Here is a 27,240-nt window from a genome sequence, read left to right on the forward strand (position 1 = left end):
TCTTAATCACATCTCAAGTGATTTCCCCCTTGGCCAAAGCAAGCACAAACATTGCTCCAATTCCAAACCACACAAAAGAGGGAATTTGAAAGTAAACAAATGAGCCCGATGGGATGATCAGCATTCTCAGATGCGCAGCATAAACTCTTTTCCCATGGAGCCGGCTCATTATTTCAACACAGGCCTCGGATTTATCTCTCAGCGCTTGATTCATATGGTGACGAGGCTGTGATTCATAACAGCTCTCGGATTTGACATCTTTTTTTAAAAACCCAAAGGGGCAACAGGGAGGGATTAAAATGAAATTTAGGGAGCGGCTGCAGGGCTGTAAGGAGCATCACATCATATTATTTATAGATGCTGAGAGTGTGTATTGTTTTATTACGCATACTGATAAAGTTGTTACTTCAACAAATCCAAAACCCTTCTGACATAATAAAGCAATATAGTATCCATGACAACAAGGTGTATCTAAAAGTCGGGTTGCTGGACTCAAATCCAGAGGGTTAGTTTTCCTCCAGATACTAATGAACACCTTTTTCAACTATGAAGTAGATTCAGAGACTAACATGTTGATATGAGATCTAATAAAACTCAAATGTAAATGTTCAAAGTTGAAATTGAAGAAATCTTTTTAAAAAGTACATATTAAGTATAAGATGTAAAGGCATCCAGCTCAGTGAGAAAATATGAATATGCTTAGTATAACCAGTCGGTCCAGGTCACTCATTAATATGTAAAATCTATTTTGGGCCTCCGCATATAGAAGTCCTTTCTGAATGGAGCAGCTAATTTGAAAATAATCCAGAGTGGCACACAGCTTTTGTCTGGGATGACATCATCATGTGGATTGCAGGATGCAGAGAAGGTTTCCCAGCGATAGGTTTACTTCTTGTTCTAAGTTCTGCCTTGGGGCAAGGAGTCCTTTCTCTTTTGTTTTCTTCTTCTCTTTATGTCTTTTTCCCTCCCTGAAATACTTCCACCAAACCACATGGTCAAACGCAATATTTTACAAGGAGAAGTGACAGAATATCGTAGTAAAAGTTTAAGAGCTGAACGCAGACTGTTAGGATGTCATGTTTTATTCTGCTCTCGGCCGCAAGAGAGCTGGTCATATTTGCGGCTTTTAATGCAGAGCTGCAGCGAGGGTTCGTCTCCCCTCTGAGTTCCAGAAGCAGGGAGGGACTGCTGGAGAAGAAAAGGCGAGCTGAACACTGAGTCACAAAAACGCAGGGCTGGTTTTGATCTGGATTCAATGGCCTGGAATAACTGGCCCCTGAAGAGCTCTTGTGTCAAATGGTATCTGTGACAGAGAACAGAGAAGAGGGATAAACATGCTGCATTTAACATGTGGACATAACACCTCCCCCTCGCACCATCTGGACCAAAACAACAGAATCTTCCACCATACTGAAAAAGATCACATTTTGGTTGAATATTATGAAGTTTAACTGGTCACAGAATCTGCAACAATTGATTCTGAAGTAGCTCCATTTCTTAAAAAAAAAAAAAAAAAACGTTGCAAAAAAAAAAAAGCAAAACCTGAGCCGAGTAACGTGAAGGCGCATCGACAAGTTGGCTGACTCCGCTCTCCCTTTGAATCGTCCTCTGCTTTGTAATGTGAAGGTGTTTGGAGGCGGGTCAAAAGGCCCTTTCAACCCAAGTCCTCACCTACTTCCTAATGAATTCCCAGGGTCCATCAACCTGCAGGCGCTCCCATACAAGCTAACCAATGATTACACCTTGAGGGGAAGAGGGGGTGGTGGAGGTGGAAGAAAAGGAGGAGGAGGAGGAGGAGGAGGAGAGGCTGGTGGGATAGAGCATCCTCGGTACACTCTCACACACACACACACACACACACAAATACAACCAGCACCACCACTACCATCACCCCCCAGATTGGAGGCAGGTGCAGCAGCAAATCAAGCCTCATTAGCTGCACCTTCTGCTAGCATATACCGTGGACAGATGGAAGCTCGCCCTCACATGTTACCTCACATCAGATGGCAGTTGGAGGAGGGTGGCTAGGGGGTAACAGGGAGGTACTCTCGCCCCCTTCTGCCAACGCTACTTCCTCCGAGCAACAAGATGCCCCTAAGTGCAGATCCAGCACCAGAATGCTCCTTAACCTCAATTCTGCTGGCAACAACTGGGTTCAAGAGAATATCTGACATGGTATTCCCCGCCAGGCATGGCCTTGGTTGGCGAGGTGCAGTCCTGGCCCAAGGAGGAGTTGTGGACCCACAGAGGCTCCTGTGGTTGTGTTTCTGCCGAATCGATGTAAAAAGAGCTGGGAGTGTGTATGCGTTAGCGTGAGCAGTCATGTGATAGGAAAAGGCACACTATGGGGCCACCAGGTAAGCGACAGAGCCTTGACAGCAGGGTATCAAATCGCCCCCTTGTCCTCATGGCTCTGACACAAGATCCTGAGGAGCTAATTGAGGCAACAGTGCTATTCATTGGTGCCAGGCCAGGTGTCAACACCTTCTACAAAGTAACAGTGGATTCATCCCTAAACCACAAGGGACGGGTGCAAAATGATGCTATCTTTGTGATAAGAATTCAGAAAGAGAAACTGAGGGGCTTAGAAAGCAGAAATGTCATCTTTAAGAGCTTGGTGGTGTCACTCAATCATCTGCAATAAAGAAACCTGTTTCACTCAAATATGAATCAAACCCTAAACCCTGACCTCTGCATGACGGAGCATCGCGGTGACACGCTGAGACACACCAACATGCGTTACTGCACATAGCACAGACACACCGAAATCCCTACCACCACGTGCACCTGTTTACTTGCAACAAAACACAGTTGATCTGTGATTCGTTTAGACCAAGTCGGAACCGTAAGCGATCTGGGATTTGATTCAACAGATACCTTAAATTATCTTAAATGCACTTCCATAAATGTGTATGTGAAACAAAAACACAATTTCTTATTTTTGCTGTAAAAAAAAAAAAAAAAAGCTTTGCGGGTGAATTTTTTCATCTACCCTCCACCTTGAGTCTAAAAGTTCATTTTGGACCCTGGCTTCAAGAAACCCAAAGGAGAAAGATGTCCTAGTACTTGACACGTTTATTGAACAGCTCAGTGCATTAACACCACAGTTGACCTTTAAGTGCTTCTCCACATAATGATTTCAGGAACTGTTTTATGATAAGTGGTGTTTTGGCAAGTCATTATGCTTAAGCAATCAAAAATATACATCCTTAAATTGAGATGTGTGTTTATATCACCAAATGTTGGTTGAGGTAAGAGGTGGGGATAGGGAAATTCTTAAAAGAGTGGTATTGCAGGAAGAAAAAGAACAGAGGGATAATGGGTACGACTAAGTGGATGGATGGGTCACCGCAGTGGGAAAGGAGCTGAGCGATCGAACTGAACTGTTTTCTCACAATTCTACGGCACATCATGTTGCTGTTATCGGTAAGTAACCTTTGATAAATACACTATACACTAAAAAATCCTGAGCACCAGAACCGCTAGATGGCAGATGCACATCATCAGAGTTGGGTTTTTTTTGTAAAATTTTGCTTTTATTGGAAAGGACAGCTAAAGAGAGACAGGAAATGCAGGGAGGGGAGAGTGGGGGATGACATAGAGCAAAGGGCCATTGTTGGACTCGACCCCTCGGCCGCTGTGACAGGGACCATAGTCTCTGAAGATGGGGCTTGTGGCATAACTGCTTGGCTATTTGAGTTTTTGATTTAAGTGGAACTTGAAGCTAAGAGCCAGAAATTATCCCTCCGGAGAAAGTAGCCACAAAACCTATCAAAAAAGAAAATCAACGTTTCAGAAATCTTGTGGCAAAAACTCAACTCAAATACGTGCTATTGGGTTCTCCTCAGGATATGTTCTAGCATGTATGTTAGCCAAACCAAAAAGGTGACAATACTGGGATAACAGCTTGGAATGCTGGCCCTCAAGTGGCATAGTTAAGAATTGAAAATACAATCTGAAATAATACAGATGTATTCTGGGATTTTTCATTTTTATTAAATCCATAAATCTGTCTTGCATAAAACTTCACGGGGTCATGTCAGGTCAGCGCTTCATGATGTTACCTCTAATATGACAGGAAGCCATGTTGTTAAACTCTCATTTATGTAAGGGTGGGGATGAACTTAAACAACTTAAGGTATATTCTTTCTTAAACTTAAGAGTCTTTTAGAGGCAATGTCAAAATCTCCAGAAACATTCCTGTTTGTGATGTGTAAAAGAAGTGCGTCCGTCTTGACATTTTAAACAACATTAATTTCAATCAAGCTGCTGAGGAGGTACTTCTGTTTGCCTGGGAGCTAATGAAGAGAAACAGACACACATATGGGACTCTTTTTTTCTTCTTCTCTTTTTTTTTTTTTTTGTCTCGTCCTTCCATCTACACCCAGATCCATATGCCATATGGGAAAGTGTGGATGAGAAGATCCGAGAGCTAAGCGCGTGTTCAGTCCCTCTCTAAAGGCAGCGGAAAGAATCAAAAAGTCCCCCTCTCTTGTCGCGCTCACTCCCATGGGCACATGAAAGTGAAGGTTACACTGTCAGCCCTTTTAATGACGGCCCTTTTCTGAGGGATTTTGTTTCATTTAGAGGAAATCTTCATTGTTAGACGTTCGCCTGTTGCCAGGTTTGAACACGCTGTGCCATATGCTGTATTCTGCCTCGCTACCTTACATCTAAACCAAGGATTTTAAATGTATCATATTGATATGCCTCACAACCAAAAAACAGACAGCCTGTTTAAAGTGGGCTGATGAGCTTAATTGATGTTAAGTCGCCAACAGTTTCAGGGCTAATATGTTTAAATGAATGTACAGTTTGGCGTTGCCTTAATCTTAAAGGTAAAAGCCTGAAAAACGGTTTAAACTAAGTTGACTTACATTGCATCAGTCTTACATTTAACATACAAACATTTGTTAGCAGAAGTTGGCCACAGTTTCCAGCTTCAGAGGCAAATTCCCTCTCACTCACAGCGATGTGCTTGAGCCAAGATGAAGTCTGGAAGCCATTAACAGAGAGTAGAGCAGAGCTTCAGCAGAATGCACAGTAAATGTTAAGCAGGTGAGGGATTCAAAAGCTATAATGATTTGAATTTTACTCATCAATCATTTGCAGACAAAGCTGGAAAAAGATTTTGTGAAGTCTGCAACTTTATATCAGACATGGCACTATATTTCTTCTATATAACACACTGGAAAACACAATGTGTCACCTGCAAACTGTGCTGCCGGGCCATATTCAGCACACATAGTGCACATAGTACCTCCCCCGAACATAAACAATTATTCCAGCTTGAATTTTCACAGGTGGGAGTGCAATATTATTGTGCCAGAATCTATACATTGCGCCATTCATCACATAATTAGATTTTCATGGGAGTAGATTGGCTCCTTATTGGCTGTCACTTCAACTTAGGTCCTGCCAATGAGAAAAGCCCCTTTTGTGGTCTATTCCATCAGCCAATCTTGACTTTGCTTATCTGCCAACATAGCTCTAAAGGAATTAACCAAATCATAATGTCAATTAGCATAAATAATTATTGAATATGCCACACAATTAAAAAGAGTGGTGGACAAAATATTTCTTAGCAGCTAGTTTCCTTCATTTCCGGCGTTGAAAAGTCAAGTGAGTGTGCTGCTCAGAGCAAGGTATAGGAGCCAGGTTGATGTCATATACTACTAATGTAGAGTGCCAACCGGTAACAGCAGGTGACCACCCCCCCCCCCCACCCCCCCCCACCCCCCAACCCCACCCCCCCATACACACACACATACACACACACACACACACACATACACAAACACTCCGGCACTGCCATCCCCCCTGCATCTCCTCTGTGTATGCCGGGATTGCACCTGCAGCTTATTATCCAAGCCTTTAGCTTTATAATGTAGCGCAGGTGCCAAAGTGCCAAAGCGCAATTGTAACACTCTCACACACACACACACACACACTTACACACACACACACACACACACACACACACACACACACACACACACACAAACACACACACACACCAGTCAACAAACATTACAGGCACCGGAATGGGCATACACACTTACAGATGTGCAATGATTAATTAATACTGTGGTGGGTAAATTCTGAACATTGTTCCCTCCTGGTGTTGGGAAACACAGGGAGCACATGTGGGAAGAGTCAGATGAAAGGGGAGCACCACTTTGAAAAAAAAAAATACTTTGTGATGCCACATTTCAGGTATTCATTTCTAAAACATGAGGTCGTTTTACCATATAAAAGTCAGCTGTTCTGACACATCTGATTGGTTGGATTACTAGAATGGTGCTTCGTAAGCACAGTCCATGAACCATTTATCATGCCCAGATAGGTTTTCCATTCTGTTTTGTGCAGCCAAATCACATTTGTCATTTTTAATGATACACAATGACGTGAGAATAGGAAGATATCTAATAATAGCATTGTTTCAAACTGAGAAACTGGTGATTGCAAGAGGTTTCACGTGATATACTGAATAAATACAGCTTTAAGAGAAGTGGTAATTTATGTGCAAATTGATGTGATCAAATGTGGCATTGTATGTAAATCATCATTTCCTAAATCAAGAGGTCAACGTTAATACTCATGTCCAAACTATTAGCCCTAAAGCTGGTGGTGGTGGCACCATGATGCTTATTCTACTGCAGCAGGGCGGGGGGCAAGAGAAGTACAATTGAGAGAGCAATAGGTGGTCTTTATGGTTTATAGCAGGGACTAATGGTATTTAAAGCAACATGCAGAGTACAAACATATTCAGTTATCCAGAGTAAGCCTAAAGACATTAATAAAACACATTACTGAAGTTATTAATGAACAAATTAAACTCTAAAAAGTGCACAAAAACAAACCAGAACAATTAAACAGCCACAACAACAATAAAAAACACAATTTAAACCTATTCAACCTAACGATGAAATCACACAACTCTCATTAGCTAGCAGCTATAGTTTGAATACAGCTCGGTCTGAACTTCCTCATCTTCACGTCCCCCCCCAGCCCCCCCCCCCCCCCCCCCCCCCCCCCCCCGCATGGATGTACTTCCTCGTTTTTCCTCCATGTTTAGCTACACAAGGCTTTCCTCCATGTTAACAGCTAGCATCCTCAATGCAAGAGTTAGCTGTCCTATCAATAAGAAAAGTAGCGCGCTCCACATTCAGCTGGGCACCATGAACTTTTCTGTGTCGTACCGAAACAGATTGACTTTTCTAATAAACACACACAAAACACATTTACAGTGAATAGAGTGGTACGAGCTCATGTTGTCCCACACATTTAATCAGACATACAGCTCCAGGAACCAATCAAGATCTACTACAAGAAGCCTATTTAGTCTATGGATCACTGCAGAGGGCACTGGTTAGATGTAATAATCATTCACGTCCCCGTAACGTCATCACAGAGATTAGAACTATGACTGAGCATTTTTTTTTATAGAAGCCTGATAGATGTCTCCATATAAAAGTCCTTATTTTATAAACTATTGTATCACAAAGTTATTGTGCAGTACAGTTCATCTGGCTGTTTGAACAGTGGCCTATTTAATTGCAAGCATTATGTAAATTAATGTTATTTGAATTGAAAGGGGAAAATACAGCAACACTTTTTTGGTTTGTATCTGTACCCACTTTGTTTGGCGATGACTTTGTGCGCTGAATTGATGGGAAACCACAGGGAGCTGCAGGCGGGCTGAGACACTGACCACAGGCACCCAGATCCAGCCTCAGTGACAGACCTTGTGGTGACATCTGCTTTTACTCAGGAAGAGCACTTCGGCACTTAATAAAGCATGTAATCACACTGTTGTAAGTTGGGAGCAGACAAAGCAATGCAGGCACACAGAGAATGCCTTAAATAGTGACTTTTTCCTTCTTCACTAATGTCTGTTTCTACTTATCTGATTCTAGTTTATCAGCGATTTCCCATTAAGACCCAAATGAAGACCAACAGCTACTTAAAGCCTTTATGATTGATTACAGGTCATTACTGCACATGCAAGAAAGCCATTTACAACAAAAAACTACTGTATAGTTGTTTTTTTCCTTCCTTACACCTGCATGCAATTTTCTACATGTAAGTGGACAGGAAAAGGCGAGGAGTTAGAGTTAACATTTTGAATCCTGATGTAATTTTGGAGGGTGAAAGCAGAACGTCACAACCAACAAAAGGGATTTTGTTGGCTTCATGACAGCTGGGTTACAGTTCTTGGTGTTATCGCTCAACAGGACATGCTGACGAGGCAGACAGCCTGTGCCACATTGCTGAAATATTTTGCCGTCTAAAGATAAAAGAAAAAAAAAATCTCCTGAGTTGTCTCTCAGGTTTTTGCACAGACAAAATTGTACTGCAGCACTAGCTTCGCAGGGCTAATCTGAAACTCACTTTGAGTGTGTTCTCTGCATCTCTTCTCATATTTCAGCTAAACTGCCTTCCACGCCAGGGCCAAGGAATGCATCAAGCGCCATAAATCAGGGGCTTGATAGGAACTTGGCGGCCGGACAGCAGTGCAGAGAGCTGTGTTATGTAGCCACAGTACAGTAAAGATGTTTTAAGGTGAACATTACTATCTTGGTGGAAGAGAAAAACGAGGAAGGAGGAGACTATGATTCAGGGGAGTTTTGTCCAAATGACAGAGCTATGAAAGCCCTTCTCACCTCCTTCAGGCCTTTGCTTTCCTGCACTTGTGAATCACTATGATCACCATGCGAGAATACAGGCCTCAAACCCTCAGTCTGGCGCTGTCTTTAATTTTATTTATGGTTTGGACTCAGGAAACAGGTCATTTATGCTGAAAAGAGAGCCCAGGTGGGTTTGCTTCAGCTCTATCCTGGGTGTCTTTCTTGTCATGTCGAGAAAAGAGGGAAAGAGTTCATGTGAAGGAGGCAGCCGGCGTTGTGTGTGCCAGGTTTGTTTGTCACATCTCCGCCTGTCTGCGCCTTATGCAAATGGGCAGGGGGCTGGGAGGGACGGCTCCATGGGAAACTGCTGGTGCTAATCCAGCATGTTGAACAGGGAGGAGAGGAGTACTTTTCAATAAAGCACCCCCACCCCTCTGTCAAGTCATACACACACACATTCACACACACACATGTACACACACACACACACACACACATATATGAACAGCGTGTTCTCATACTATGTGCCTTCGAAACAAACATCACAGGGGGCAGCACAAAGACGCACACATGCTTCCTCGCTCCCTCTCTCACGCACACACACAAACATCGAACACCTGTTTCTTTTTTGCGCATCCAAACAGACATGCTTTAATATGTGAACAAATCCCACGATCTTAAGACCCACTCTCAATCCACTGGGTGTAATACCAGGGTGCTTTCAATGAGATAACAACAAGCCTCAGTGTGATGGGCCTGTACTACCACCTAAAGATAGACTAATAACACGCTCCAGCCACAGCCTATGACTTAGACTATGAAATTTATGCAAATGTGTGTGGGAATACACAGAGCTGAGAGTACTATTTAGTACTAGTGCATTTTCAGACAGGCCTCTTTTATTCCCCGAGCTCTCTTGAAGTGCATTTTTGCAAACTGATGTAGTGCCGCTGTCTGATATTGAGAGTTCCTTCATGAAGGCTAGTTCTTATAAGAAAGAGCTTTCATGAAATTTCATGCCCATGGGACCTCTCTAAATACTTTCTTTTGTGAAGAACAGCTTTCCATCATATTATTATTGAGCATAGCTTGACATTTTGGTGAAATATGCCTGTTTAAGTTTTCATCTGACTATTAGATGACTGACGCCGCTCTCGTGATTGTCAGATAGCGACGCCGATAAAGCTAGGAGATGGTTAGCTTGGCTAGCACACAAAATTGCTCCAAGGGGGAAATAGTGAATTAAACCAACAAGGGATCCTGTAACATGTAAATTAGTTTGGAGATGGGACCCAGGGAGGGCTAGCTAAACTGAGAATAAACTAGAATAAAAAAAGGAGATAAATACAATTTTCATATTTGGCTATTGAATATGACGCTACAGCTAGGAGACGGTTAGCTTACAGCACCAAAGCTGGAACAAGACAGAAACGGTGAATTATGTAGAAGATAGCATAAACTGTGCTTTAAAGGCCGTGGACTGTTGTGCTTCTTTTTAACAGAGCCAGGCTAACTGTTTACCCCCTTTTTTTTCCAGTTGTACGCTAAGCTTTGCTAATGCGCTACTTGATCTAGGCTAGCTTCGCATTTCGTGTACAGACACTTGATCTGGTATAGATTTTTTCACATTGGGCAAAATAAAGTGAACAAGTGCATTTCCCAAATGTCTCCTTCAGTGGACTCCTTGCTACTGAAACCTTTCCTTTGTTAATGCACTTTTTCAAGAGACAGATTTGATCTATTTCAAAGAAGCTAATGTTTTGTTTGCATTTTGTAAGAAATCATAAACTCTACGTTGCCTATGCTAACAACGTTAATCTTTCCCTGTGACATGGGCCAATGAAAAATCTGCCTCAATGACTTCCTGGTTGATAAAATGCATTACACTAATACTTTGATGCCAGAAGAGAAAGGGATTATATTAATTCACTACCTTATCCCAACAGCACACAAGATTAATATTATATTCCTCCAATAAAACTTGGGGATGTGACAGAGTTCTTTGTGCTGGCATTGGCTCGTGTCCAACAGTCCAGCCTCTGCTTTCACAGGTCTGTGTGAGAGTACTCGCTGTGCTCTCCCCTCCTCTCCATATTCTCCGTGGTACACAGTCAGACGCACGTTCGAGAACGACAAGGCGCCGCTACCTCTCCAGGATCCATAAGAGAGTAGAGGAAGACGAAAAAAAAAAAAGTGAGCTAACACAAAGGCAATCAACAAATCCCCTTTGCTTAAGCCCTGCGAAACATAATAGGGCAAAATCATCATCTATTTAGCTTCGTCAAATTACTGACAGCAGGCCTTGATAAAAGAGAGTGGAAAATATGTAGGGTAAAAGAGCTGCCAAGACCCTCGCTGACTAGAGCCCCCTATTGAAACCAGATGTTGACTCAACTGGCCAATTTTGATAAATGGCATGATGATTACCATTATAGATCGGGTAATTTTATATCAGACTGCCACATTGTTGGTCCTCTTTAATGATAGCCAAATGAACTCTACTTTGTGCCCGTGGCCAGGTGGGCTTTTCTGTGATTGCAGTGCCTCAACTAGCCATTGGGAGGGCGCCCCTGCCGCGGTCAGGGTGCAAGGTCTTTTGGGCACACTGGTGCCCGCAGTTGTCATCAAGTGTCCAGCTGAGCCCTGAGCCCATCACAGAGGCCAGTAATGAGACTTAATTGGTGCTTTAGCCTGACTTTTGCTTCCTTCAATGTCCTCAATCCCATTAGAAAGGCTTACTAGATCAGAGCTTCACGTACTTGACACAGTGACCCAGATGGATGTTACCTTGAATGACCCTCCAAGGTCTCAGCAGACTGATTCTGCTGTGGTCCAAACACACAAGTCTCCCATTCCTCAGGGATTGGGGTATTACAGTAGATTAGCTGGAGTAATACCACTGTGGATCACGGTTGTATTGGGTCATGGGATCTCTCCAGGACATGAAAACTAATGTTTGCTTTGAGGGGGAAACTGTCACAGACACACTTCTGAGAATCAAGGAGATCCAATTAGTTTAAAACTTTACGTCAAACAGTCGTCTTTGCTCTGACACTGTCCTTATTCCACCCCTGCAGCAGTTAACCTTGTTTGGTGTTCTCAGGCTGCTTATAGAGACTTTCCTGTGTGAGGTGATCCTGAATGCTTTAGTTATTTTTCACCGTACACTAGAAATTATGTTTCCCTCCTCTATTAAAGGCACTGTACAGAAACTTCTAGCTTAAATCCAAAAAGAAAAAAGCCATGTCATCCTCTGTCATTTTCCTTACCCTACTCTATAGAGAGAAAAGTAATACCTAAAGAAATGAAAAAGTCTTTGGAAACACAAGTTGGTAATTATTTAGAACCAAACTCTATTTTGAAATATAAAGCAAGGTTAAGATTTTGTAGCCACAAAATAAGTGTAATGGCCTCTGCTAGACTTTATCACCCTTTATTTTCCCAATCAATGAAATCTATTTACTAAATACATAAAACACATTAGAACAGTCAAATCAATCACATGATTACGTTGCATGGCCATGTAAGTTCAAAATGATTTTCTCAAGACAGCTTCCTGAGAGCAGGGTTTAATATCAAAACCAAAACCACCTTGTTATGTAATCATTTAATGTAATAATTACCCCTTGTGTAGTTATTGTAGAATAAATGGAATAATTAATCGTGGCTGATGAAAAGTCAAAAAAACATTCTCCTGTTTTCAAAATATTATAACTCCCTCTACAGTGTAGAAAAAATATACAGGCCTTCACTTTCTCTGACCCACTGTGTAGGCTTAGAATTTTCATACAGTCCCTAAATTACAAAAGCAATTCAGTGCTGTTTGTATTTCTCCATAACTTCTAGCCAACTGGCTTGTGGCAGTTTACCCTTCCTTCAAACAGACTGAATGTGATGTCAAACCTCGAACAGGAACTCTTTAATTTTTGGATCTTGCAATCAACCAAAGTCAAATATGATAAAATAAACACAAGAAAGAGACATAACATTAAAGTCATTTTTGAAGCATAGCTCATTTTATTGTTTAAACAGTTTTGCATAGGAAATATATCCACTTCCAGTAATTGACTGCAGTAAAAACAGCTGCTAGCAGTATAGGCTGGATATAACAGTAACAATCACAAAAAGTTGAGCCTTTATTTACACTGATTTTAATCTTGTGGCAATTTTAGCCCCTGCACCAATGTAACCAGGCATCGCCGTATGCTTGGCGTTTCTAAAATCAATAAAAGAAGGGATATCAAGGCCTTTGCTATACAGTTCACAATGGACACCTGTGGCTCCTAAACTGTCAATGAAAAGATAAAAAACAAAAAAAGGTTTTCAAAAAGTCCTCTAAAACGTACATTCAGATACATACATAGACCTTTGCACACACTTGCAGTGTAACTACGATCACTACTAGAGACTGTTTACATATTGTTTTTGTTGGTGTTGTTGTTGTTGTTCATTTTATATAATTCAGCCATAATTCCTGAAGTAAAAAATGTGCACGCAGAGGGAAGTAAAAGTGCCACAAGACCCAAAACTAAATCAGCCCTGCAGAGAAACTGGCAACCAATCTCAAAAAAGACAATTTAGTTATCGCTTTACTGCGTTAATGTAGCACTGACGACCCCCCCCCCCCCAACTTCACTTCCCCCAAGAAAGAAAGAAAGAAACTAGGACTACTTCCTCTCAAATTTTGAATAGGTTCGATGTGGGCATTGCTAAAAATAATTTGACAATTAATACATTACCACCCAAGAATCTCTAGAAACATCAAAAAGGTCATAGAGCATATTCAAGATGAGTTGGCCACATTCTGTTTCTCGTTGCTTCTGAAAGTAAGTCTATCACATTTTACAATTATATACAACAGACACTTGGACAGCTTGAACAGGCACTGCATTGCATCTTGTTGTCTTCCTTAAGTGAATGTTAAATCTTTTAAAAATGCTGGTTTCCATGTTTAACAACCTGATGCCAAGCGACTAGCAGCTAGCCAACATGTGGAAGGTGTGTATTGCTTATGTAGAATGAAAAAGAAAGTTTAAATGTTTCCTCTTACTCTTCGTATATTTGCCCTCAGAATGTGTGACATTCAGTTTAAAGGAAAATAACACATATTGCATGAGTGCCACAAGCCCTCCTTGCATAACGTTGTCCTGTTTCTCCATGATTGACGTAATACTTTCTAAAACAATGTTGTTGTGAGTGTCAAATCTACCTTGAAGCTGCTTAAGGGTAGAGACCTGATAAAAATGTCAAACATTTTCAACAACAATTTGATTGGCTACATTTAGTCCTGTTTTGAAACAGAGACTTTTAACCTGGCCCCGAATTTGGAAACTATTATTAGCTGGAAGATACAGTACCCTAATCTGAAGCATCTGCAATTAATGACATGTTTATTCATACTTAGAAAGAAGGTCATTCCACATCACATAAGGCATAGACACCATGTGGGATGGCGAAATGAGGGATTCCTCGATGCTTTTCTTTAAAGATATATACAAGAGCATCGTCTGCATATTGGCGAATTTTGCCCCTCAACATTCGCCGGCTTAATCCATACTTTATTGATATGTTGCATCAATTGTTTGCAACATTTCTTCTGAAAACAAACCAAAAGCACCAGAAACCAAAGAAACTTTAGAATTTTACCCTGATTCTCGCTTAGGGTCAGGTGCAATCTGGGGCCTTTTTTATACTGGTTAAGTGACATCACTTCCCAGCTGCTACAAGGGACACACTCACACCACCGTCTTGTTGGACAAGAATTCCCACCCATTACCAAAAAAAACAAGATAAATCACATCACACTCACTATGGCCACACTAATGAAAGAACAATTCAAATATCTTAGAAGTGTTTCCTAATTGGAAATAGCTAAGCTCTAACCAAGATCAGAAAAAATAACATTAAAATTAAAAAAGCCTTCATTGTTGTTGTTTTTTTCTATGTATGGATCAGTAAAGAATATTTCCCAACCCTTTTTGACTATTCATACAACAATACGACAACTTAAAAAAAACACTTTAGATTCTATTTATGGTGAATTCTGGAGAGTTCTAACCCAAATCCAGCCTCCGAATAAAAAAAAAAAATTGAATTTTCCTTAAAATGGAATTGACTTATTTTCCCCCAGAATTGAAGATTAACAAATAAGGGCTTAAGAGAAGAACTCTCAAGAAAGTTTACAGTGTACAAACTCCTGTCCTATGGCAGGTTTTTAATTCAATAGAAAGACCCTCATCTTCTCTCATTTTGTAGTGTCAGAGGCACTCTATCACACCTCCAGCTCACGAGTCACACACACACACACACAGACACACACACACACACACACACACACACACACACACACACACACACACACACACACACACACACACACACACACACACTTGGGGGAATGCACACAAACACCCAAGCTGCCAAAGCAGAGTTCAACCCGACGGACTACTGCGATCGACAAAATCAGGATATTTACCTTTATGTACAGTCTACTATTCAAATAAACACCAACAGCAAAGTGACCCTGACACATCCACAGGCAAACACACATCCACTCACAAACACACCTGGGGACAATGCACTTCAGTGGGGTCTACAATGGCCAAAGGCTGCAAAGCACTTATAGTTTTTCTTTTAAAGAGAAATAAAGAATAATAATACAATTTAAAAAAAAACAGAACAGTGCACATAGAACGGGGTGACTTTTTCAATTGTTTTTCTGCATAAGAAATCTGGGTGAAGACGGAGAGATTTAGCTTGACTTGAGGATTCTTTCCCAAATTAAAAAAAAAAAATTGCTTCTTAGTCCTCTGCGCGGTCGTACCTCTCTGAGGGGAACATTTCTTTCACGATTGTTGGGGAAAGAGTGCAAAAGGTATCATAGCAGCGACAGAGTTGCTGCTCTCTCTGTATGAAAGGTATTTCTATTTTTTATAATAAAAAGAAAAGGATTAATATAAATAATGCCCTGTATTACTCCTGAGAGATGTATTTAAGACTGGGTTTAAAACATTGTACGGGGTAGAAGACGATTGCCTATGTGCTATTTAAGTGCTATATTTGTCTTCTAATGGATTCTATTTAAGCTTCTACTGGGCAACTGGACAGGTTAGACAACGCAACGCTTCAGCATACTCTACGGGGCTCTGCATGGAAAGTATCTCAGGGATCGACATATGTGCATATCCTATATACATTTATACAAATCTTCTACTTATAAAATACTTTCTAAAGGCTTGCTTGAGCCTGTCTGCAACTGATTTGGACAGGTCTCAGTAGCATTAGTCGGTGTGTGATTGTTGCGCAGGTCACAGGCCACTTCACTGATGTGTTTAAGGCATCTACATGGGAATTGCATTCTGTTACGTCTACAATAGTAACGGCGTAGGATTCAATAAAAGCATGCAACAGTATTCCTCCTTCGTTGCAGCTTTCAGGGACCTAAAACAAAAAATGGGAATTTTAGATATTGTGATTTCTTAAAATGATTGTCATACTCAAGTCAAGCCGTCTCTCCTGTGAAAATGAGCTCCTTCAAGGTCACATTCTAGCACCCCAGGTGGAAAGTTAAAAGAGTCACAGTAGACCAATCAGTGACTTTGCAGCCGTAGAAAGACCAAGGGTGCATTTTCTTTTTTTTTTATAAGTACTTCTAGAAAAATACCGCCCTCCCCTAAAACTACCAAATCTAAATACACTGGGACATGTTACACTGTCATTCGGTAGGCCTATATGCTAAAGAAAGAAAAAAAAAAGAAGACCTTGTCATATACTGCATAGAAAGCAGCCCCCACTTTGGTCAATAAAAAGGAAAACACCCACAACAACAACAACAACATCATCAACAACAACAACGACAAACAACGATATCAACAAAATAAATGCATTACAATATTGTCTATCTCCAAACTAGCCTCTAATAATTGACGCATCTATAAGCACTACCTACATAGGCAAAACTTGGTATTGCATAATTTTCAGAATTCCACCCTCCACAATAGTAACTGGAAGATGAACAAAAAAATGAGCAATTGAAAAATAAAGAAAACAAAAGATGACAGGTTACTGGAAAAACCACCAAAATACTGAGAAAACAAAATGCTGGTTGGTTACAAACTTTAAAACGGCAACTATACACAGCGTTGATATGCAATGTAATTGTGAGATAGAGTAGTACATGAAGTTAAAAATCAACAATTTCATTCAGAGTACAAAACAATTCTTATCATAAAAATGTTAATTTTTTTCTATAATGATAAATGCAGCAAAAACAAGTGTAGTGATGTCTCTATATTCAAAGGCAAGGCACGTAATGTGGACTATATGTCATCGTGCAAATTAAGAGTACTGGAGAGATTTTCCTCGTATAAATATGTCTGGACTGGAGAGGCATTGGCTGTGAACATGCTGTGCACATTTTTTATTTTTCAGGGATTTGCCACCACCTGGATTTATAATTTCAGTTTTCAGCCTCTTCCACTGAAGAGTGAACCTTTCACAAACTGGAGCCTTACACATAAGCCGACTGTACATTAGCATGAATTTTACATTGCCATTACCGATAATTAATACTTTGCATTCCATATTTTTGTAAACATAAGCTTTAGAAGCTGATGGCCAAATGCTCTTGATCTTATCCTGAACATTTTAAGAAATTAAATGCTTTTTTTACACACTATGTGTCCCATTTCTTTGCTTATGTTCAGTTAACACCCCCACCCCCCCACCCCCCCCCCAAAAAAAAAAAAAAAATCTTCCCATATTGAAAGGTAGGGCTCAAAATAGTTCTCAAAAAAAGTGCTGGTTTTGCTCAGCGCTGCACAGGTAGCTTAGTGCTTGCCTTAAACTGCCTTTCATGCTTTATGATTTTGTCATGTGAGGAGACGGATGTGTGACTGAAATAATTTTCAAATGTTTTTTTTTTAAACATTTTACCCATAAAACCCATTTAATATTTATCCCCCTTCCTTTAGAGTCTTAGGGCTGACAGACTGATAGCTTCCCTTCAAAAATTCAATTGCACTTGCCTCTAAAGAGAATTTCTTATACTCCGTCTTTAAATTCCTTTTGTAAAGGAGTTACAAATTCTTTAATGAGGGGTCCAATCTCAAACCTTACATTTAGTGTTTTTTGAAAACCGCATCGAGAGTTCTTAACCCTCACAAGTGTTCGCATTCATTTTTTAAGTAAGTAGCAGTAAAGAATAAGCAAAGTCAACACATTTTCTGAACAAAGAGTCGTGTCACAGTAAACTGAAATCAAATGGAAGAAGAAACACTCTGAATTCACAATTTTGTTTGTTCCTATGGTGCACACAGTGAATCGTTTGACATGGGAAAGCCTCTTTATAAGAGGTCTGAGTCGGAGAGCTTAGAGTCTCAGAGCCATCCACCAGGCAGAGGTTATCGATGCACAGACCGCAGTGTGTGTGTGTGTGTGTGTGTGTGTGTGTGTGTGTGTGTGTGTGTTTGCGTGTGTTTGTGTGTGTAATATTGACATTTTATGTTTTCCCCTACCTTGGAAAAATAGGAATTGCCGCTAAGAGACTAGAGTGTCATGCAATAAAACATTAAGGCATCTATACATCACAGTAGTTGAATGGATTGAAAAGTTCTGCAAACGAAACAACTGACTGGTGGGTGGTGGATGTGTGGGCGGGGCTTCGGCGATGAGACAGAAGACCTGAAACTTTTTATTTTTTTCCCTCTGAACTGACTCCCTCGTCTTCACTTCACGGCCAGTGTCCTTCATGGGGAGGGACGGGAGATGGAGAGGGGGTTAGATTGTGGTGGGGGAAAGGGTTGGGGGGACGATTGCGCAGCTCGTGCTGCTTTGCTGGTTTCATCCATGGCTGCAGACACCTGTAGTGCGAGCTCTGCACCACCCATCCACCCTATGGGGTCATCCGGCCTCTGCGTTTTCAGTTCCCTGTCTCAGCGGGAACCAGGGGCTCACCAATGATGTTTATGCTGTAGTTCTGGTGGACATTTGTTGGCAGAATCGGAGTCCCGTTCGACACTTGGAATGGAACTAAGCTCGCCCAGGTACCAGGACTGCGGAGAGAGAAAAAAAACAGACAGAAAAAAGAGAGACGGAGAGATTAGTCACATGCAATTAACTTGTTTGTGCAGCATGCAGTCAAAATCAGATTCTTTCTTTCAATTATCCTTTACACCGCTTCTCTAATGACCAGCATGACTGCTCTGCTGACAGTCATCAAGGCTAAAAAGGTCTTATTTTTTATTTTACTCAGACAGAAGGAGGGAAAGAAAAAGGAAAATGGCAGCACTAGCTCGTTAATTTACGCTGAGGTGATTCCACTTGATTCCCAGTGGAGGACATCATGTGACACAAGCCTTCGTCTCTGCATTGATGGCAGTATAGAAAAGCATGAGGGGGGGGATTGTGATTGGTGTAGGGGGAGGCGGGTGGGGGGGCTGTGGGGGTGGAAGTGGAGGGGGTCCCAACACAAAGCTGTCCCATCCCTATTCATCTCACGCTAATGGCAAAACAACACAGTGATTGTTCCTGGGGAGCAACGGTGCTAACTGAAAACGCGAGCTGGAACAAACAGCATGTTGTTCCCGTGGGGTGCTGCGCTACGTAGATGTCAGATAATTAGCCCCCTCCCCTCCGCCCCCTTCTCCCCCACAGGCCCCCAGTGTGCACTCGTCTAACTCCCTCCACCTCTCACATCACCCCCACGAAGTCTGAGAGTACCTGTGTTGCACATTTTCCACCCGATTTACCAAACTTTTTTTTTTTACGAGGTGCTAAAGTTGACCCGATGTGGCCTGATGAAGACGAGCAGGAGAAACGGGACAACTGTTTGACAAAATGAGTGGAGAGAGAAGTTGGAGGAGAAAAAACTACAGGGGGGACAGAAAGAGAAGATGGATGAAGCGGAGGAGAGTCTTATCACATCAACCACTTTTCATTTTATACAAACCATGACTCACTGCTCTTTAACGTCAAACAGCGCATGTTCAAGTTTGATTCACCTCCGAGAAAACAAACTTTTGCTTTTAATCAGAAGCGACAAAAGGTAAAGAGAAAAGATGTTTCAAAGTAAAAACAAACATGCCCCGTGATTTAGACAGTCTCTGAGTGCGCAAAGAGTTAAAAACAACCTCAAGGCTAATCCTCTCAAGCAGTTTTTTCCCTGTCCAACTCGTCCTCATGCTATCCCCTCTCTCTCCTGCTCTCCTCCCTCCTTCTCTCTTTCCTCCTGCCAAAAACCATCGGACAGGAAAGGGGGGGGGATTAAGTTTTTCCTACCTTGCTGAACAAAGAGTGCACAGAGTGGCCAAGGACTGCAGCGTTCTCTTTTTCTCTCTTTCTTTCTTCCTCCCTCCCTCCCTCCTACTCTGTGTTTTCTCTTCCCTTATGAAACTCCTCTCAGGTAATGGCTTACATTAGGAGGACCACACAGCTACAAGCGAGGACTCGCCGGCCTTTGTGCGCTTTAAACAGGCAGATCGGTTTTAACCTTGTTAGAATCGATGGCTGTCAGTCTGCATCTGCATCCCAAAACATAAAGCTGCACTAGATGACATTTTTATGTAAAAACTCATCTGCTATCAGCCTAGATTACACAGAAGGGGGGGGGGGGCCTGAAGACTCCCATCACTGCTAATAGAGGCTTGAGGATTTGCCTTATTAGAATGACTTTACTTTAATACAAACTGTGTCCATAAAAGTTCCATCCAAAGAAAGTGTTTGCTTCTAGTACCTTTTAAATCATTATGTATTATACCATTATACCAATTTGTCAAGCAGTGACTTTTGCTGCGCTCGCTTGCATAGACGGCTAAACTTGCTAGCGCAGCTCTCTGTTTCTCTATCTCTCATCTCTGTACAACTTCATGCGTTTACGTTTCTGCACTTCAAGCAGCACCGTTGGACCTCCATTGCTGCATTTCCTCAGATAACCTTCAAGATGGCCTCCCGGTGCCCTGTCCAAGCTCCCAAACCTCGCTAATTCTACTCCTTGCAAGCACAGCCCGGCCATGCAGCGTGCTTCGTTTAAGGATTAGCTCCCCAAATTAGATTATCTAATGGCATCTTAATGGATTGCTGACCCATTTCCTGCACAATGGCAACATGCGGGTCCGGCAGCGTTTTAATTTGGGGGATAGAACTGAAGAGGCATTGCCGAGCGCTGCTTGTAAAGGGTAAGCATGATAAAGCAGAAATCTGTCTTATTCCATCTATATGCTGAACATTGAATAATCCTCCAAAGAGGGGAAAAATAGCTTTGAATTACCGACCCAGCTTTGTAATGAATTAACTAAATTCAGTTGGGATCTAGTTTATCTGAGCTCATTACTGTACGCTCACATGCAGGAAAGAGGAGGAGTCAGCTGGTGTGTGAGGAAAGAGACCTCGAGTTGCTGCAGGGGACATTTTCCCTGCTACCTCAGCTAGCCTATTAGGAGGCCTCCTGAAGGGGGTTCTGTCCTGTGCATGTGTGTTTGTAAAAAAAAAAAAAAAAGTTTGTGTTTGTGACTGCACAGAATGAGCTGTACGCACACACTCACACACACATACAGTTTCAGAGAAAAAGGGGAAAAGGAGACGTAACAGGAAAAGGCATAGCTCAGCGCGCTCACCCTGCCATGCTGAAACCGTTCAGGTTTAACCCCCCCCCACCCCCCAACCCAGGGAGGAAGACGTGTACAGTGTGAAGAAGGGGGAGGTAAAGAGGGGAGATTCTGTGGCTTTAAGTTAAAGATAGTAAGCATGACTTCAGCATTAAGCCCAAGTCCAAAGCTGAGCTTGTTAAAATGTGGAAAGTAAAACATCCTCACGTGGCTGAGAAGCTGACCTGAAATGACTTTTTAATCAACGTGGTTAGACGTCATCATTCATTAATACCTTCTTCCAGGTTTGAAATATCTTGTTTCTGTTGAGGGTGTATTCTAGAGGAAAGCTGTGTTTCAAAACATGAATCATTGCAGGATATTTGTCTTATTTCAGTGAAATATAACAGGTCAAAGAAATATGATCAAGAAAAACTAAACAGAACAAAGCTGAAGTATTTGTTACTTTCACGAGATGATTCAAGATATGATGTTACTTTACAAGGGCTAGGTCTTCATTTATTGTATGTTGCATTAAAAGTAACATTGAACGAGGATCTATTCTTGGGGAAACGTCTGTAACGGGGTAGAGAATAGTCGTTAATTACGGCTTAACCAAAAACTAATGGTCTCAAGGTTTAAAAGCAAAATCTTACTCAGGACTACAGCAAAAATAAATAAGGAAGTTGAAAAAAAAAAATGAGAGTGGAAATAGATGGGGAAATAGAAAGAGGGGGGAAGACATCATGAGAGAGACATTTCTTTCAAGTTCATCAGAGCAAAGCAGGACCTCATGTCAGATGTGGAAAAATGTGAATTTCTAAGGAGTAGGACAATATGGAAAATCATTTCTGATCAGGTATTATTAATCCTAGTTTGTGTGTGTTGGTGTGGTGTGAGAGGGAGGGCATGAAAGAATGAAAAGGTTACCTTTGCCAAGTAATCCCCAAAGTGTCGTCAGTGGCACTGGGGCCATAATGCCTGCCGTTTTGAGTCACGCTCCAGTCACACTTCCTCAGCTGTCAATTGAAACCTAGCAGTCAGTTCACTGGGCCAAGACAACTTCCACTTCAGATTACACTACAACTCAACACTGTATACACATAGCGCATGCAGAAGAGAGCAGGAGCAGCTTCAACAAAAAAAAATCAATAAGTCCAAAAGGATTCCTTAATGTTACTGACAATGTAAAGAATAGTGAATGGTTTCAGTGTATTCAGTCATGGTAGGGTAAAATCAAAGCTATGGATGAAACAGACATGAAGAAAAAACATGCAGTTGCAGTTAATGTTAACAGCTAACCTGGAATAAAAAAAAAAAAACGGGTTAGTTAGTCACAAAAGTGAGTGGCATCAGTTCTTCTGTGTGGTTACTGCTGTTGAAGCTGGTTAGCCAATGGAGCCATGCAATCCAGTGGATGTTTGCACCCTGTCGATAATCACTGCTTCACTGTAAGTGCACTTTAAGATTCAGGAAGGAAAATGCATGCCCTCAAGCATGCAGACTTTTTTTTTTCATTAGCTAACTGTTTTTATTGATTAGGGGTCAAAATTACAATGAAGTTAAACAGCATACACACTCGCACACACACTCGCACACACACACATGCACGCTTACCCTAACCCCCCATTCCCCCCCCCCCCCTTTTAAGACATGCCAACCTTACATACAGATTACAAATTACTGCTACAAAAAAAAGCCACACACAAACTGTGTCTCCTTTGCATGCATTATGCGGGCACACGTGTCGGCAATCCAGCTGAGAGCTATCTCTGCCAATACCAACCTAACCTTGCCCTGTGGTCAACACATTCATTTAGTAATGCATCAGGCTAAAACTGCACTGTTAGCACTCTGTGTGCAGCAGCAGACGTTCTGCAGAGGCTCTTAAGAGGGATTTAATCAGATATATACGCATACGCTGAATATTCAAAGCCATTTGTGGCGGTTGAGAAATGTGCTCTTTCTCCTCTAAGCACCTGGGGGAACACATCAGGAGACGATGATGGGTTCTTACTCAAGCCATACTTAAAAACATGGATGTGTTTTTGTGATGCTGCTTGAAGAAGTGTAAAGTAGTGGCAAGAGAATGAAAATCAGAGGAGTTACGCTCAAAAGATTTCCAATTATACCATTTAATGTAAATGTTTTACCAGATCAGAGTCTGTCTATTAAAACTGAATAGAAAATAACAACTTGTTCCATCCAGTGTTTTCCCCCCATGTTTATTGAAGGTTGGGGAGACTAAGCCCCCACGTCGCTCCCATGCTCTCCAGCCTGACAAAAGCTTGGAGAGAATGTGCGGGCTGGGCCAGACGCTCAGTGCCACCGCTCCTCAAGGGGCTCGCCATCTGTCCGCTGGCACCGGCACATCAGAGTGGCACAGGCAGCAGGGGGAAAAAGGGGGACGGAGCCGGGGAACGTTAACCAAACAGATGCGGGCAGATTGTGGATTAGGATCCTTCTTTAGATAATACCAAATGACATCTGATCATGGATCTTTCCCTGCGGAATGCTAGATGGTGGCATTCCCTCGAGGGGTTAACCAAGGCGAGAGATGAATGGAGGGTTTTCACACATTCACTGCCTGGGAATCGTAGAGCAGGTGTGGGAGCGTGTGGTGGTGTTGTTCTGTTTTGTTTCTTTCATTTAAGAAAGCCTACTGCGTGTATGTGTGTGTTTGTATCAGGCCTCTATTTAAGTGGGGCCACAATATATAAACAGGCTCTGCTCTTAAAAGTAGATAACGACCAACTGTCTTCTTTATATCGTCAGGAAATTATAAAACTGTTGCTTGGGGGGAAAAAAATGTAGACTGAACAAGGATCAATGGATGTATGTGTATGTTTTTGCTGTATTTCTGAAATAATGACTCTAGTGTTCCCAAATTGGCCGCTGTTGTTCAGTTTTCCTGTGTTTAAAATAAAATAAAAATCAAAGGTAGCTTTGAAAGCAGTAGTGTATGTCATGGCCTCTATCCATCATACAGACAGTCAGACAAAGAACTGTGCACCTCCATGGTCCAGCTGACCTTCTTCAAAAAAAAAACTCTTCAAACAAATGTATATGAAGCGTTTCCCTTTTCCTACCAAGCCTGGAGGCGACTGAACAACTTAAAATATCAGTAAGCCTCACAGATCCCGCACAATAAACATCGCAACGCCAGATGAAGACAATGACAGAGCGCTGGGGGAAAACGTTCAGTCCTGAGGGTCTTGGCTCGGTGTCGGCCTGCTCCGCTAGGCTAGATCCCAGGCTCTTAAATCACACCACAAAAAAGAAAAACAACTGTGACAAGCAGAAGCTTTATGAATCAATATGAGGACTGTTTAGAGTTCACTAAGTCGACAAGAAAATGTCTTCATCTGGTTATGAAATGAAATATCCTTCTAGAAGACATCACTGTTGTGTTTACAAATTTCACACATTAAAGCCTCTGTCTTTCTAATTTGACTCTTTACAAACAGAGTAAGTCCATTTTTTTGTTCTTCTCTGGTTTATATTGTTCCATTCTGTCAGTTTAAAGGATCCAGAAAATTAAATGACTCAATCACAATTAGGGTAAACAAACTACGCCATCTCTGTTATTACATCGTCATACCGTACTTGTTAAGAGAATATTATACATACGGCTGATTTACACTTCCAAGTCTAAAACAAAAGGGGCCTCAACATATCTAGGCGCAGAATTCGGCAGCCCTTGCAGTTGCTTTAAGACTTGCTGCTGTCACGTGCAGTCATTCTGTTTCCCACTGACTGAAGTAGCAGAGCTACGAGAAAATGTGGAAGACAAACTGTGCGACATCAGCCAAGTGAATCCTCCCTCTTGGAAAAAAGAAAAAAGAAAAAAAGCATCCCCTGACTGCTGACAGACATTTGCAGGGATTTCTTTCTTTGCTTACTCTGATTTTGAGGATAAAACGGGGGAGTGAGAAAAAAAAAAACAGGTTCGAGAAAAAAGAAAGGCTGAAAGAGCAGTGAGGAAACAGAGGCCAGCTTTGTCATTTTTTTTACTAAACATAAAAAAAAAAAAAAAAAAAGAGAAAAAAATCAAGCTGAGGAGAAACCCAGCAATCATTATGTAGCCGCGTGCAGATGCATTCAATTAGTTGTGGTTGGAAAAGCCTTGGCCTGAGACCAGCACTTTCAATAAGACGGGGTGGGGGAGAGCACTCTCTCCCGTCTGACAACACCGCAACACTCATAAGACACACACAAACACACGCACACGCACACAGAAATACATGGGGTCACCACATCTGTCCTAGGACCACTGCCTGGGCCAACCGTGTGACGCCAACACTAAATATGCAGCTTGTGTTCTATGAATGAGGGTGTGCACTGATTGCATGTGCTATGTGTCTACAGTATGTATGTGTGTGTGTGTGTGTGTGTGTTCCTAAAGATATGTGTGTAGGAAATAGAGCTGAGCACATTATACTCTCAAATACACCCCTATGTCCCATCCATCTTCTGAGTAGTGGCCGCACAATGACAGAGCATTTCCTGACACTTTTTTTTTTTTTTTCTTCTTTAATGTGACCATAGGAAAAAACTCTTTCTACCCTAGACTCACACACTCACACACTCACATCTACTCTCAAAATGACTTGTTTTTTTTATTTATCTCAATATTCAAGAGACAATGTAGAAGTGTACTATGTTGTTTGTAGCTTGTTCATTTCATCAGCATGGATTACATACGTCTGGTTTAACTCAAATCTGCAAACAAAAATGTATTTCCTAACTGAAATCATTGAGGTTATAAATTGTGGTTAAATTGGGTCTTTACAAAAATATAGAAATTGTTATTTCTAACAGTAACAACATAAAACAGTATTGTACTATCTAAAGCAAGAAAACGTTTTGGATTCTCACTGTGATCTAATATCTTAAGCATGATAAGCTTCAATCCTTTAAAGGGAGAGAAAATGTCCTTTGTGGTGTTGTTTTGTGTACACATAACACCCCATTGCTATGCTTGACCTTCACCTGTAAGTGCTTTGATCTGAGCTAGAAGAGCCCTTATTTAACAAGACACTCCAATGCTCCCTACCAATCAAATTCAGGGCTGATACAGAGGGCAGGGATTTCTCATCTGATATGCAGGGAGACATGGGGGACAGGTAATGAAAGGATAAAAGGAGCGGGTAAGCTGAGTGTTGGGGTGGTGGGGGTGGGTCTCACCTGTTGCTGGTGGAGGAAGGTGGGATCTCTCGTGCTCAGGCCGACAAAACGATTAGCCGTTGGGGTGCCGGGGGATGAGTAGCCTGGGTAACATGCCATCGCAAAGACACAAAGACAGGCTTGCATTAATGAGCATTTCAGGATATTGGACGTACATGGAACTGTTGCCCATTCCAGTTATAAAGCATCATTTTCCACTAAATATATTTTGCTTTTTTTTGTTATTTTTTTATGTATATGCTTGACTTTTATATATGATTAAAAAAAAGTCAGCTTGATGCAGTAAGTACATGGGTTTCACATGTGTGTGTGTGTGTACACAGTGTCATCTCCATGACAGAGTACATTATAGTCATGACCACACATAACTACATCTAACAGTGATGTAAACAAAAGCCCCAAAAAAGGCTTCAAAATTTACACAAGATCGGAGAGAACGTTTTTTTAGTCCAGCTCACTTTAGTTCACAAATAGCTTCATGTACGAGTATGAATATAAGAAGTCAAGAAAACACAGAAGTGCACAATGACAAAAATCATGAATTGTCAATTCTACACATTGGCTTCATTACAACTGAAGGACGCTTTCTGTTTGGTGGATGTCGTGGTTATCAACGCTGGACATTTTGGATGGACTCACCTTCTGTGGATGTAGTGATGGGCTTGGTGTCAGGCATGGAGAGCGTGACGGGTCGCACTGTGCCGTGGTGTGGGGAAGGAGCCAGAACTGGGGTGAAGTGGCCTGGGACCTTTCCTATCACCTGACCACTGCTGTTAGGCTGCAGGTGGGGGGGGGGGGGGGGGGCACACAAAACCACAATGAAGACAACAGACATAATTCAG

The 27,240-nt window shown here is 41.7% G+C and overlaps 1 protein-coding gene across 4 annotated transcripts in view; it reads right to left on the minus strand.

Annotated features, from left to right (window-relative positions):
* Positions 1 to 12,624: 12,624 nt before the first annotated feature.
* Positions 12,625 to 27,240, minus strand: part of LOC109981591 (nuclear factor 1 B-type) — a 64,766-nt gene continuing 50,150 nt past the window's right edge. For 3 of the 4 annotated variants that reach the window (XM_020630443.3, XM_020630442.3, XM_020630445.3), the window contains 4 exons: positions 27,038 to 27,176; positions 26,399 to 26,481; positions 22,142 to 22,230; positions 12,625 to 18,682 (listed from right to left, as the gene is read on the minus strand). In XM_020630443.3, the coding sequence (XP_020486099.1) occupies positions 18,550 to 18,682; positions 22,142 to 22,230; positions 26,399 to 26,481; positions 27,038 to 27,176 (444 nt within the window). In that variant the 3' untranslated portion in view covers positions 12,625 to 18,549. The remainder of the gene's footprint in view (positions 18,683 to 22,141; positions 22,231 to 26,398; positions 26,482 to 27,037; positions 27,177 to 27,240) is intronic. The other variant, XM_020630446.3, reaches the window with a different exon arrangement.

This window comes from Labrus bergylta, chromosome 22 (genome assembly GCF_963930695.1).
Source record: "Labrus bergylta chromosome 22, fLabBer1.1, whole genome shotgun sequence".
NCBI classification, from domain to species: Eukaryota; Metazoa; Chordata; class Actinopteri; order Labriformes; family Labridae; genus Labrus; species Labrus bergylta.